The sequence below is a fragment of the Oncorhynchus keta genome, chromosome 34, assembly GCF_023373465.1.
Source record: "Oncorhynchus keta strain PuntledgeMale-10-30-2019 chromosome 34, Oket_V2, whole genome shotgun sequence".
Lineage (NCBI taxonomy): Eukaryota > Metazoa > Chordata > Actinopteri > Salmoniformes > Salmonidae > Oncorhynchus > Oncorhynchus keta.
Window position 1 is genome coordinate 23424487 of NC_068454.1, and position 12218 is coordinate 23436704.

The 12218-nt window shown below is 42.3% G+C and overlaps 2 protein-coding genes across 6 annotated transcripts in view; one reads left to right on the forward strand and one right to left on the reverse strand.

Moving 5' to 3' along the window:
• Positions 1–3322, forward strand: part of tsc22d1 (TSC22 domain family, member 1) — a 65393-nt gene extending 62071 nt beyond the window's left edge. For all 5 annotated transcript variants that reach the window (XM_035749538.2, XM_035749541.2, XM_035749542.2 and 2 more), the window contains exons 2-3: positions 60–111; positions 1686–3322. In XM_035749538.2, the coding sequence (XP_035605431.1) occupies positions 60–111; positions 1686–1946 (313 nt within the window). In that variant the 3' untranslated portion in view covers positions 1947–3322. The remainder of the gene's footprint in view (positions 1–59; positions 112–1685) is intronic.
• Positions 3323–5888: 2566 nt separating this feature from the next.
• On the reverse strand, positions 5889–11821 carry LOC118366837 (stress-associated endoplasmic reticulum protein 2). Its single transcript, XM_035749587.2, has 3 exons — positions 11569–11821; positions 7598–7670; positions 5889–7418 (listed from the first exon to the last, which is right to left on the reverse strand). The coding sequence occupies exons 1-3, from the start codon at positions 11650–11652 to the stop codon at positions 7378–7380; spliced, it is 198 nt and encodes a 65-aa protein (XP_035605480.1). The 5' UTR covers positions 11653–11821; the 3' UTR covers positions 5889–7377.
• Positions 11822–12218: the final 397 nt, after the last annotated feature.

Consider the following 12218-nt stretch of genomic DNA (forward strand, 5'->3'; position numbering starts at 1 on the left):
CTTTCATTCATTCTTACCGATGCAGTGTATTAAGACTTCTTTTCTTTTCATTCTTTCAGTTCGTCAGGAGCCAGTGTGGTGGCCATAGACAACAAAATTGAACAGGCTATGGTAAGTTTATGCAAGCTAAAACTCGCTTTATCTGCAAACTATACTACACAAATCACATCAGAATATAACTTATTTCTAAGAATACATTCGGAGAAAGGTCAGTTAAAAGAAAATGTTGCTTCAGTTAGCGCAATGAATGGGTTACATAACCACGTAACCAGCGAGAACTGGGAAGTCATGCAACATACAGGCTTTTGCTGATAATTTCTAAACGCTACTGGATTTGAAAAACCTCGAATCACCTTCGATTTGCACGTTACTTTGTAACCCATTTAATTTGGCGCTATTACATAGATCGAGAATAGCTTGATGCTCTGGCAACAATGTTGCAGCATATGGCGTTATTATGCGCCTTGACGTCAATGTCATATTTAGTTTGCCAAAGTGTATTTATGGGGCCCTAGACGTTAGCCAGGTTTGTCATCACGCAAAGTCGTATCCAGATTACCATGGTAGCACATGGGCCATATGTACATTTATGTAATGTGTACTATCCACTTCTGTAAAACACTGTATATCGATTTCTACCTGAAGCTACCATTTATTTCAATAGACACGTTGACACAGGGTGAACGAGATGAGCGTGCGTGCAGGATTTTATTTTCATTTCCTCAGCATTCTAGTGTTTTATTGTCTCTGGATTCCTTCTCGCTAAGGACGCTCTCTCACTCGCGCCATACTGTGCTTGCCTTTGTTGCTAGGCAAACAGAAAATATTTGACGCCTGGATATAAGATATAAATATCTCAGGCTCTGATTGGCTAAAACGTGTATGTGGGCCGGCCATTTTGTCTGTTTGGTGACGTTGAGTCCTGTCCAGGCTTTAGAGGAAGGGGAGAGTGAGACCCTGGGAATATTTGTCCCAGAATCTACAGAATCTTTGTCTTGATTTAATCCATATGCTCAAACAGGTTATGTGTTTAAGATCAGACCCACTTCTTATATTAAAACAAACAGAAGCTAGCTACAATAATTAACATGTATTACTAGTAATTAGTACTAGTAATTCCCACAGAAAGAGCCGTAGTAATGCTATGGTTGCATCAAGACTATAATGTTGAGTTTATTTTAATTTTTACAGGGACAGTGCGCATTAATCAATGTTTCAGTAGAAGTGCCGATTTTAGCCAGCCGGCTAATTTTCAACTGCAGTATATTTATGGTCATTTAAAAAAAACAGAACAAACTTAAAATTGTTTTGTATGTAATTTCAAATCAAACTTGATTTGTCACATGCGTGCTGAATACAACATGTGTAGACCTTACTGGGAAATGCTTCCTTACAAGCCCTTAACCAACAGTGCAGTTCAAGAAAAAGGTTAAACAAATATTTACCAAATTAAGTAAAAAATAAAGTAAAAAGTAACACAATAAAATAACTATAGAGGCTGTATACAGGGGATACCGATACAGAGTCAATGTGTGGGGGGGGTACAGGTTTGTCGGTCTTTTGTAGGTAGGGGTGAAATGACTTTGAAAAACACTGTCTTTGTCTTCTTTCATATATTTTGTCATATTTTAAAAAAAACTAGACAATAAAGTCTGTTCTGTTGGTTCATCTCTCTGTCCCTTTAGGACCTGGTGAAGAGCCACCTGATGTACGCAGTGAGGGAGGAGGTGGAGGTTCTGAAGGAGCAGATCAAGGAGCTGATTGAGAGGAACTCCCAGCTTGAGCAGGAGAACAGCCTTCTGAAGACCCTGGCCAGCCCAGAACAGATGGCTCAGTTCCAGGCCCAGACCCAGACAGGCTCCCCTCCCACCTCCACACAGCCTCCAGCCCAGGCACCAACCCTACCCCCGACTCAACCATCACACAACTCTGGACCCTCTGCGTAGCATCACCTGATACCCCCGGAGAGGGGTAGATGAGGAAGTCTATCAACCAACCAGGGCCTGACTGACTTGACAGTCCTCAGACAGACTCCTGTTCTAACGCTGCAGAACAACCAGGCCTTCATTGCACGGGGCTACGCTGTTAAGACAAGAATTTGCACATATTTAACTTTGAGAGCGGCGACAGGTGGTGTCATCGTTTCAAGACTATTAAAAACACTATCAAAGACAATCTGCCTAGGAGAGGAGGGAAAGGGGATGTTATAGGAGAATGAACATTGCCAAAAAATTCATGGACTTGGGAGAGAGAGAACAAGATTGTCTGACTAAGAAAAACAAAACCGACAAGAAAGTAGACATGACTTAGTTACTGTGCCCGTGTCAATGAATTTCAAGTGATGTCGACTTCAGTGGTAACGATGATGGAGGGAGATGGTAACGGCCATGCTTTGCCGAATCCTGATAATGTAAATAAATACAGCGGTTCTCTTCTGCTTGCGTGCTACAGAGAGACAGACCGAGAATGGAGCACTTCTCATGGTGACAACGTGAAAAATCAGAGGATTATCATGGTGTGATAGTCCCCATCTGGCATTTGGCGAGTGAGGGGGAGGAGACCTGAAGGGAGAACACGACAACATTTCCATGGACGTCATCATTTAAACTGTGGGATTGAATGGAGTATAGTAGCCTATACTTGCTTATTAAAAGAGATGATGATTATGACATTCTTATTTTAATTTGAACCCCTCAGCCTTGCGCCCTGTTAAACCTCATTGCGGCTTCTCTTATGTGAAGGAGCACAGGGGCTGAGACTATTGGCTAAGCTGCATTTTCAAAAAGGAGTTGATGGGCTTTCTACATTGTGTATATTTCTGTATATTTAGTGTAAGTACTGTGTAATATAGTGAGATAAGGAGAGAAGACGGATGCTATTTAGGTGAAGTACAAATGGTGAGTGATCTAGGCCTAGTAATGGCCTGGTCTGAAGATATGTGCTGTCTTTTTAATGCTGTAATTCAGGACAATAGAGCTGTGGAGGTTATTTAACTGACAAATATCCAGTATCCATATCTTCGGCTGCAACATTAACGCCTACTGTAAACCATCGTTCACTTGAAATTATTTGAAGTAAATTTATTTTGTTTTAATTTTTTGACGGTAAAGTACTTCCGGATGATCAGCTCTTAAACATAACAAACATGTTACTCTGAATATCAGAAAGATGAACTGAAATGGATTTTTTGCATTCTATGTATAAGTTGTATGCTCATGTTCCGCATGTTTCCTCAAACCAGATGAGGTATTGTAAACATACTTAACACAATTGCACTTGACAGTTTCACTATACAACTTTCAATAAAATGTTAAAGGAATAATCAACTTGTTCATGCCTCATGTTTACTTTAGTCTTCATTTACTTCTGTCGTTTAAATAATTAACCTTAACCTGTAGGCCATTTAACATCCAACTTTTTACTTAGTGCTGACCTGCCAAGTGAACAAAAGTTGAGGTGTTGTGGATGAACTGGTGGTCCTCCTTGGCCTAGTGGTTGTATGGATACCACATGTTTATGTAAATAACAAACCAGCACCCGGTCCCTGACATTTTTTCTCTCCCCTGCGGTCCAATGGTAGTCTCCTCCACCTTTTTTCTAGTCACGTAGGCTATTAGCATGCAGCCAGTTCAGCTGGCTGCATCTCTACTTGTAGGATTGTAGGCATGTTATAGCAGCACTGCTGGATGAGCTTTGCCATGGCTAGGTTATGTTATGTCCTGTGTTTAAGGGGTGAGTTAGGAAAAACATGTTTATATGGGATAGGAAATGTGCACAAACAGGGATCTGTGTATGAAAGGGACAGGCAGTGTTCGCGTTCTCCATCTCCCCGAGACGGGGGCGGGGCAGCAGGGTAGCCTAGTGGTTAGTGTTGGACTAGTAACCGGAAGGTTGCAAGTTCAAACCCCCGAGCTGACACGGTACAAATCTGTCGTTCTGCCCCTGAACAGGCAGTTAACCCACTGTTCCTAGGCCGTCATTGAAAATAAGAATTTGTTCTTATTAACTGACTTGCCAAGTTAATTAAATAACATTTTGAAAAAGAGAAATGCCAGGCCGAGCATTGACCTCATGGTGTTCAGCAGACATACCTTTGCTGTGGGTTACTGTTGTAACAATCAGACCTGTGTGCCTGCTGATTACTTATAGCAGAGTCTCTCACTGTCCTCATACTGTAGCATACTTCAACACTGCTGTGCCAGGGCTGTCACCAGAAGTAGGCAGCAGTTTAACCTTAGTCTCAACCTTAACCATTATGGAGTGGAAATGTAAAACTAACCTTAGTTTATTGTCTAGGGCCACATCATCCTACTGTACACTGAAAAGAGAACATATGAAACAGAGCAACCGAGCACTGCCTGTATACTGCAAGCTGTAGGTTAAGCTTTTCCTCCGCTTTTCACCAGGGTCTGCCTTAGTTAACAGCTGCATAGATTACATGGTCCACAAATCACTCCAATTGCCCATTACTTCAAGTGAACAAACAGCGATTGTATAACTCCACAACTCACCACACTGGATAAATGTGTGAAAAGCATTCCATTCAAATGACGATAAGCTGCCATCTGCCTTGAAGGATGGTTTTGGGAGACATACATTTGAGAGGCTGAGTAACAAGACATAACCCTGGTATCATGCAGGTATGTTGGAGAAAGGACATGACATAACCCTGGTGTCATACAGGTATGTTGGAGAAAGGACATGACATAACCCTGGTGTCATGCAGGTATGTTGGAGAAAGGACATGACATAACCCTGGTGTCATACAGGTATGTTGGAGAAAGGACATGACATAACCCTGGTGTCATACAGGTATGTTGGAGAAAGGACATGACATAACCCTGGTGTCATGCAGGTATGTTGGAGAAAGGACATGACATAACCCTGGTGTCATACAGGTATGTTGGAGAAAGGACATGACATAACCCTGGTGTCATACAGGTATGTTGGAGAAAGGACATGACATAACCCTGGTGTCATGCAGGTATGTTGGAGAAAGGACATGACATAACCCTGGTGTCATACAGGTATGTTGGAGAAAGGACATGACATAACCCTGGTGTCATACAGGTATGTTGGAGAAAGGACTTGACATAACTCTGGTGTCATACAGGTATGTTGGAGAAAGGACATGACATAACCCTGGTGTCATACAGGTATGTTGGAGAAAGGACATGACATAACCCTGGTGTCATACAGGTATATTGGGGAAAGGACATGACATAACCCTGGTGTCATACAGGTATGTTGGAGAAAGGACATGACATAACCCTGGTGTCATTCAGGTATGTTGGAGAAAGGACATGACATAACCCTGGTGTCATACAGGTATGTTGGAGAAAGGACATGACATAACCCTGGTGTCATACAGGTATGTTGGAGAAAGGACATGACATAACCCTGGTGTCATGCAGGTATGTTGGAGAAAGGACATGACATAACCCTGGTGTCATACAGGTATGTTGGAGAAAGGACATGACATAACCCTGGTGTCATACAGGTATGTTGGAGAAAGGACATGACATAACCCTGGTGTCATGAAGGTATGTTGGAGAAAGGACTTGAAATAACTCTGGTGTCATACAGGTATGTTGGAGAAAGGACATGACATAACCCTGGTGTCATACAGGTATGTTGGAGAAAGGACATGACATAACCCTGGTGTCATACAGGTATATTGGGGAAAGGACATGACATAACCCTGGTGTCATACAGGTATGTTGGAGAAAGGACATGACATAACCCTGGTGTCATTCAGGTATGTTGGAGAAAGGATATGACATAACCCTGGTGTCATACAGGTATGTTGGAGAAAGGACATGACATAACCCTGGTGTCATTCAGGTATGTTGGAGAAAGGACATGACATAACCCTGGTGTCATTCAGGTATGTTGGAGAAAGGACATGACAGAATCCTGGTAAATAGTCGTGACGGTTTAGCACCTGGAATTTAAACATTAAGACACCTAACATTCCATGAAGCCGTGGTTCTTTAGTGCTAAGTTATATAACACGCACATATGCATGTACACACACACACACACACACACACACACACACACACACACACACACACACACACACACACACACACACACACACACACACACACACACCAGGAAGCCCCAAATGAACCACACTATTAGCAAGCTGAATCTGCACAACATGCGCTGGGATAGAAGCAGCCAAAGTGGAACTGAAAGCAGACAAACAGACATGTCCCAAATGAGTCACATTTATTTGAAAAAGGTTCTCACAACACAGATATACACTCACCGGCCCGTTTATTAAGTACTTCCATCTAGTACTGGGTCGGAACCCCGTTCCATCTCATCCAATAGATGCTCTATTGGTTTGAGGTCTGGGGACTGTGCAGGCCAATCAAGTAAACTGAACTCGCTGTCATGTTCCAGACAATGTTTTTCCACTCCTCAATTGTTCAGTGTTGGTGATCGCATGTCCACTGGAGACGTTTCTTAATGTTTTTAGCTGATAGGAGTGGAACCCAGTTTGGTCGTCTGCTGCAATAGCCCATCCGTGACAAGGATCGATGAGTTGTGTGTTCCGTGATGCCGTTCTGCACACCACTGTTATACTGTGCCATTATTTGTCTGTTTGTGGCCTGTTAGCTTGCACGATTCGTGCCATTCTCCTACAACCTCCCTCATCAACTAGCTGTTTTCACCAACACTGACTGGATGTTTCTTGTTTGTCGCACCATTCTCGGTAAACCCTAGACACTGTCATGTATGAAAAGCCCAAGAGGGCGGCCATTTGAAATACTGGATCTGGCGCGCCTGGCACCGACGATCATACCTCTCTTAAAGTCGCTTATGTCAATTGTTTTGCTCATTCTAACGTTCAATTGAACAGTAACTGAATGTCTAGATTCCTGTCTGCCTGCTTTATATAGCAAGCCATGGTCACTGTCAGTAGGAGCGATCCATTTTTGTGAACAAGGTGGTGTACCTAATAAACTGTCCAGTGAGTGTATATAGAAACACAGCAGTATTGCACAGCAGCCAGTCACATCATTGACTGCACACACATACACATTCACTCACAGTCTCACACTCACACATATGAGCAGGTGTAAAACACTCTGTACGAGATTGAGCCAGCCATTGGTTGTGGTTTAGACTGTCAGTAGAAAAGCTCTCATCTCCACGGCCTGGAACTCTGTAAACATGTGATCGAGAAAATCGAGGGGGGAAGGGGGGTGGTCCACTCATCTCTCAGACCTTCCCTGATGGACACAGAGCTGTCCGGACCTCCAGGCCTCCTGGAGGTGTTAGGGAGGTACGTAGTGTGGCGAGCAGCCTCAGGTCTGATGAGCGGGTGTGGGGAGAGAGGGGAGAGTCTGTGGGACCTCTGGATCACATTCCCATCCTGATGCTCTGGATGATCTGAAAGATGGCTTCGAGAGAAAGTGGCTGTTGTTACACAAGACAACATCCAGTTAAGCAAAATAATTGAGCAGAAAACTGAAGTGAAACTAAAATTGGTTTAGTTCTGTGGTTAACCAATGTTCCCTAGGTGAGTAATATCAAGGCGAACGTGAAACAGAATGTTGAACACTGGATGTTTGCACCTTACCAGATCCACAGACGACGAAGACGAACAGAGCCAGGAGCCACGGCCCCACGGGGTACTTCTCTTCCTGAGGTCGCTGAGAGGGAGTAGGGAGAGAAAACAACAACAATGTTCAACCACTGAGACATACTGTACAGGTCAAATGTCATCTTAATGTCACTAATTATGTCATGTCTTAGGACCCCTTTGGAAACGACATGATCCTTCTGAATGAAACTGTTGTTATCGGTGTTCTTCCGTTAGTTAACTATTTTAGTTTTAGAGACCTGATAGGGCCTGACACCCCAGTGAGCAAGTTTAGTGTAACAATGGCCAGGAAACCTCCACTGTAGAAGGAGGAAATCTTGAGAGGTGTCCTCCTCTGGCTGGCCACATACACCGGACATAAGGTCAGACGTAAAGTCAGAGTTAGTATGACGGTCACGGTCAGACAGTTGTTGTTCAAGGGTGGTCAAAACTGTGCAGAATATGCGACTACAGGACACCGCTTGGTGGAGGAAGACTAAGCAGGTTGAACAAACATCCATTGGATGAAGTTTCATACAGTGTTATGACCTTTAGGCCGACATCAACAACATGCTGAATAGGACACATTTCAAACCATGTTAGTCCAGGCTCAGTCTGGCTGTTTTAAACCATGTTAGTCCAGGCTCAGTCTGGCTGTTTTAAACCATGTTAGTCCAGGCTCAGTCTGGCTGTTTTAAACCATGTTAGTCCAGGCTCAGTCTGACTGTTTTAAACCATGTTAGTCCAGATCAGTCTGATTGTTTTAAACCATGTTAGTCCAGGCTCAGTCTGACTGTTTTAAACCATGTTAGTCCAGGCTCAGTCTGGCTGTTTTAAACCATGTTAGTCCAGGCTCAGTCTGGCTGTTTTAAACCTTGTTAGTCCAGGCTCAGTCTGGCTGTTTTAAACCATGTTAGTCCAGGCTCAGTCTGGCTGTTTTAAACCATGTTAGTCCAGGCTCAGTCTGGCTGTTTTAAACCATGTTAGTCCAGGCTCAGTCTGGCTGTTTTAAACCATGTTAGTCCAGGCTCAGTCTGACTGTTTTAAACCATGTTAGTCCAGATCAGTCTGATTGTTTTAAACCATGTTAGTCCAGGCTCAGTCTGACTGTTTTAAACCATGTTAGTCCAGGCTCAGTCTGACTGTTTTAAACCATGTTAGTCCAGGCTCAGTCTGACTGTTTTAAACCATGTTAGTCCAGGCTCAGTCTGACTGTTTTAAACCATGTTAGTCCAGATCAGTCTGGCTGTTTTAAACCATGTTAGTCCAGATCAGTCTGGCTGTTTTAAATCATGTTAGTCCAGATCAGTCTGACTGTTTTAAACCATGTTAGTCCAGGCTCAGTCTGATTGTTTTAAACCATGTTAGTCCAGATCAGTCTGGCTGTTTTAAACCATGTTAGTCCAGGCTCAGTCTGGCTGTTTTAAACCATGTTAGTCCAGGCTCAGTCTGATTGTTTTAAACCATGTTAGTCCAGGCTCAGTCTGACTGTTTTAAACCATGTCCTCATCACGGTGTGGCTGTTTTGTACCCAGTTACACCAGAATAGACTGGATCTAATAATAAACTGAGTTCTGCAGAGTTAGCATGTTGCCCCTCAGACTCAGCTATGAACACATCTAGTTCTTATGGAAAACAGGAGTGGAAACCAAACCACTGATGTAAAAACACATGATATACAATATGTCTCTGGAAACCCTCAGCCTGCCTGGCTGTCTAGACCAGCAGCATGAGAATCACCATCATAAACCATCACAACCACAAGATGTGGTCTGGTGTGGGTGATGTCATAACACAGTTGGATAGCACCCATGTGCTTTCTGATTGTGGTACGGTATTATTGTGGATGACACAATAGCTATCTAGAATGTACAGCGCAAACCCCAAGTATTCCTTTATTCCAATACAAACAATGAAAACAATCTCTATTCCACAGTGAGCTATTCCATTCAGTGGCACCTTGCACAATGCAGTCATGTTGAAGGCATGTAAAGATTTCTGGTATAGTTTCATAATTCAAGGTTGTCCGATGAAAAACCGACATCTTAAGGAACACCAAGAGAACAAGTCAGCCTGCCATGAAAAGGAATCTGTTAGACTTTGGATAAATTGGGAATACTATAACATTATATTCAGCAGTTATGATAATTTAATAAATTATGAACACCTCCCATTTCCTCAAGGCTATTACAGCACAATTATACAAGTGTTTAATGTACACTATTTAAACTAATACAGGCCAGTGTAACCAATCCCCATGAGGAAGTGTTTAATGTACACTATTTAAACTAATACAGGCCAGTGTAACCAATCCCCATGAGGCAGTGTTTAATGTACACTATTTAAACTAATACAGGCCAGTGTAACCAATCCCCATGAGGAAGTGTTTAATGTACACTATTTAAACTAATACAGGCCAGTGTAACCAATCCCCATGAGGCAGTGTTTAATGTACACTATTTAAACTAATACAGGCCAGTGTAACCAATCCCCATGAGGCAGTGTTTAATGTACACTATTTAAACTAATACAGTCCAGTGTAACCAATCCCCATGAGGAAGTGTTTAATGTACACTATTTAAACTAATACAGGCCAGTGTAACTAATCCCCATGAGGAAGTGTTTAATGTACACTATTTAAACTAATACAGGCCAGTGTAACTAATCCCCATGAGGAAGTGTTTAATGTACACTATTTAAACTAATACAGGCCAGTGTAACTAATCCCCATGAGGAAGTGTTTAATGTACACTATTTAAACTAATACAGGCCAGTGTAACCAATCCCCATGAGGCAGTGTTTAATGTACACTATTTAAACGAATACAGGCCAGTGTAACTAATCCCCATGAGGAAGTGTTTAATGTACACTATTTAAACTAATACAGGCCAGTGTAACTAATCCCCATGAGGAAGTGTTTAATGTACACTATTTAAACTAATACAGGCCAGTGTAACCAATCCCCATGAGGCAGTGTTTAATGTACACTATTTAAACTAATACAGGCCAGTGTAACCAATCCCCATGAGGGAGTGTTTAATGTACACTATTTAAACTAATACAGGCCAGTGTAACTAATCCCCATGAGGCAGTGAATCCTACATTCCAGAGTTACATAGTTATCAGTATCACTACCTGTATCAGTATCCTATAATATCTGTGTATGTGTTTTTGTTTAACTATCCTTGTGGGTACCAGAAGTCCTCACAAGAATAGTAAAACAAGGACAATTCAGACAAGTTTTGCCTGTCCCCACAAGGAAAAATGCTATTTTAGGCTTAGGGGTTAAGGTTAGGGGTTACGGTTAGGTTTAGGGCTAAGGTTAGAGTTAGGGTTAGATTTAGGGTTAGGGAAAACCTGATTTTGGGTGGGAATTCTATGGTCCCTACAAGCATAGCAATACAAAACTGTGCGTGTATTTGTGACCCGGTCAGGATACAGATGGACCATAGAGTTCATCAACAACCTCATGCCTTCTATATGGACTGTTCAACCAGATGATGACACCATCCTTATCGACAATCTCGATCTTTAACTACGTGGCATTGATCTCTCATTAATTATTGATTTGGAGAATACCGGGTAAACCCTGTGGCAAACCGCCGATTCAAGATAATCGACCATTATATAACATACAGCCATCAGTATTGATAAACCACCCAACCAACAGCCCATGAATTACAATGAATGGAGAAGGGCTTGAATACTCATTAATTGCGGCTTGTATGTGTCGTGTGATTGATCAGAATGGTTTGAAATTAATCATATTAGATAGGATACAACATGCGTTTTTTTTACAATAACATCAGATAGGCCTTCACAATGAATAATTTATCATGAAATGAATGGGTCACATTATTGAAATCATGCTATTCTCATTGATGATTAACTGAATCTGTGTCATCATGCTTGCATCTCCTTTCGTCTGATGATGAACACACACAGCATGAAGAAAAGCTTCGCCTCACCAGGGTCTTTGCAACGTTGCCTCTCTGCGTGATGTTTTTGCTGTGCTTTTCGTTTGCCATACGGATCCTTTGTTTTGCTACCATTTTCTGAGAATGTTATATTGATGTAAAATTGTTATATGCCGGCGTAATTTCGATGCAGGGATGATGAAGCCGCGAGACCCCCACTGCTCTCTGCACCTGCTGACGTGCGCGCGGACGGAAGTGCTCTTCCATGAAGCGTGGCGCGCGCGATCCGCTACAGAGCTTTTTTTCTGCCTCACCTCTCAATCCAACCAGCCATTAGCAGTGAGTCAAACTATTTATTCTTCAACATGGAATGCATGAATAGTTCTCTCATTTGCCGTAGTAACACACTTTTTAAGAGTAGCATAACCCTCAGTTGTCCCCAGTACTCAATCAGTAGGCTAAAGTTCTTCTACCTTTCTCAACAGAAGCTGTTGCCAGGGTCTTGTCTGTGTGCTGCACATGCCTGGATTGTCTGGAGAAACAGCATCATGTGTTAATCTGACAAATACCTTGCATTCAGGACATTGAGTGTGGTGGCATAGAAAATGGTGCAAAAGTAGGTTAGAAACATTTGAGTGACCTGTTTTTTAAATGTATTTTAAAGACAAAAGTATAAATTAGAATTACAACAGCGTACACCA

Bases quoted from the DNA above. Each gene is read 5' to 3' on its own strand.
- LOC118366837 (XM_035749587.2), bottom strand. From the start codon at position 11,652: ATGGTAGCAAAACAAAGGATCCGTATGGCAAACGAAAAGCACAGCAAA. The intron at 7,671-11,568 runs GTGAGGCGAAGC...ACTCCCTCTCAG, and splicing joins GCAACGTTGCAAAGACCCTG to CGACCTCAGGAAGAGAAGTA. The intron at 7,419-7,597 runs GTAAGGTGCAAA...TTTCTCTCGAAG, and splicing joins CTTCGTCGTCTGTGGATCTG to CCATCTTTCAGATCATCCAG.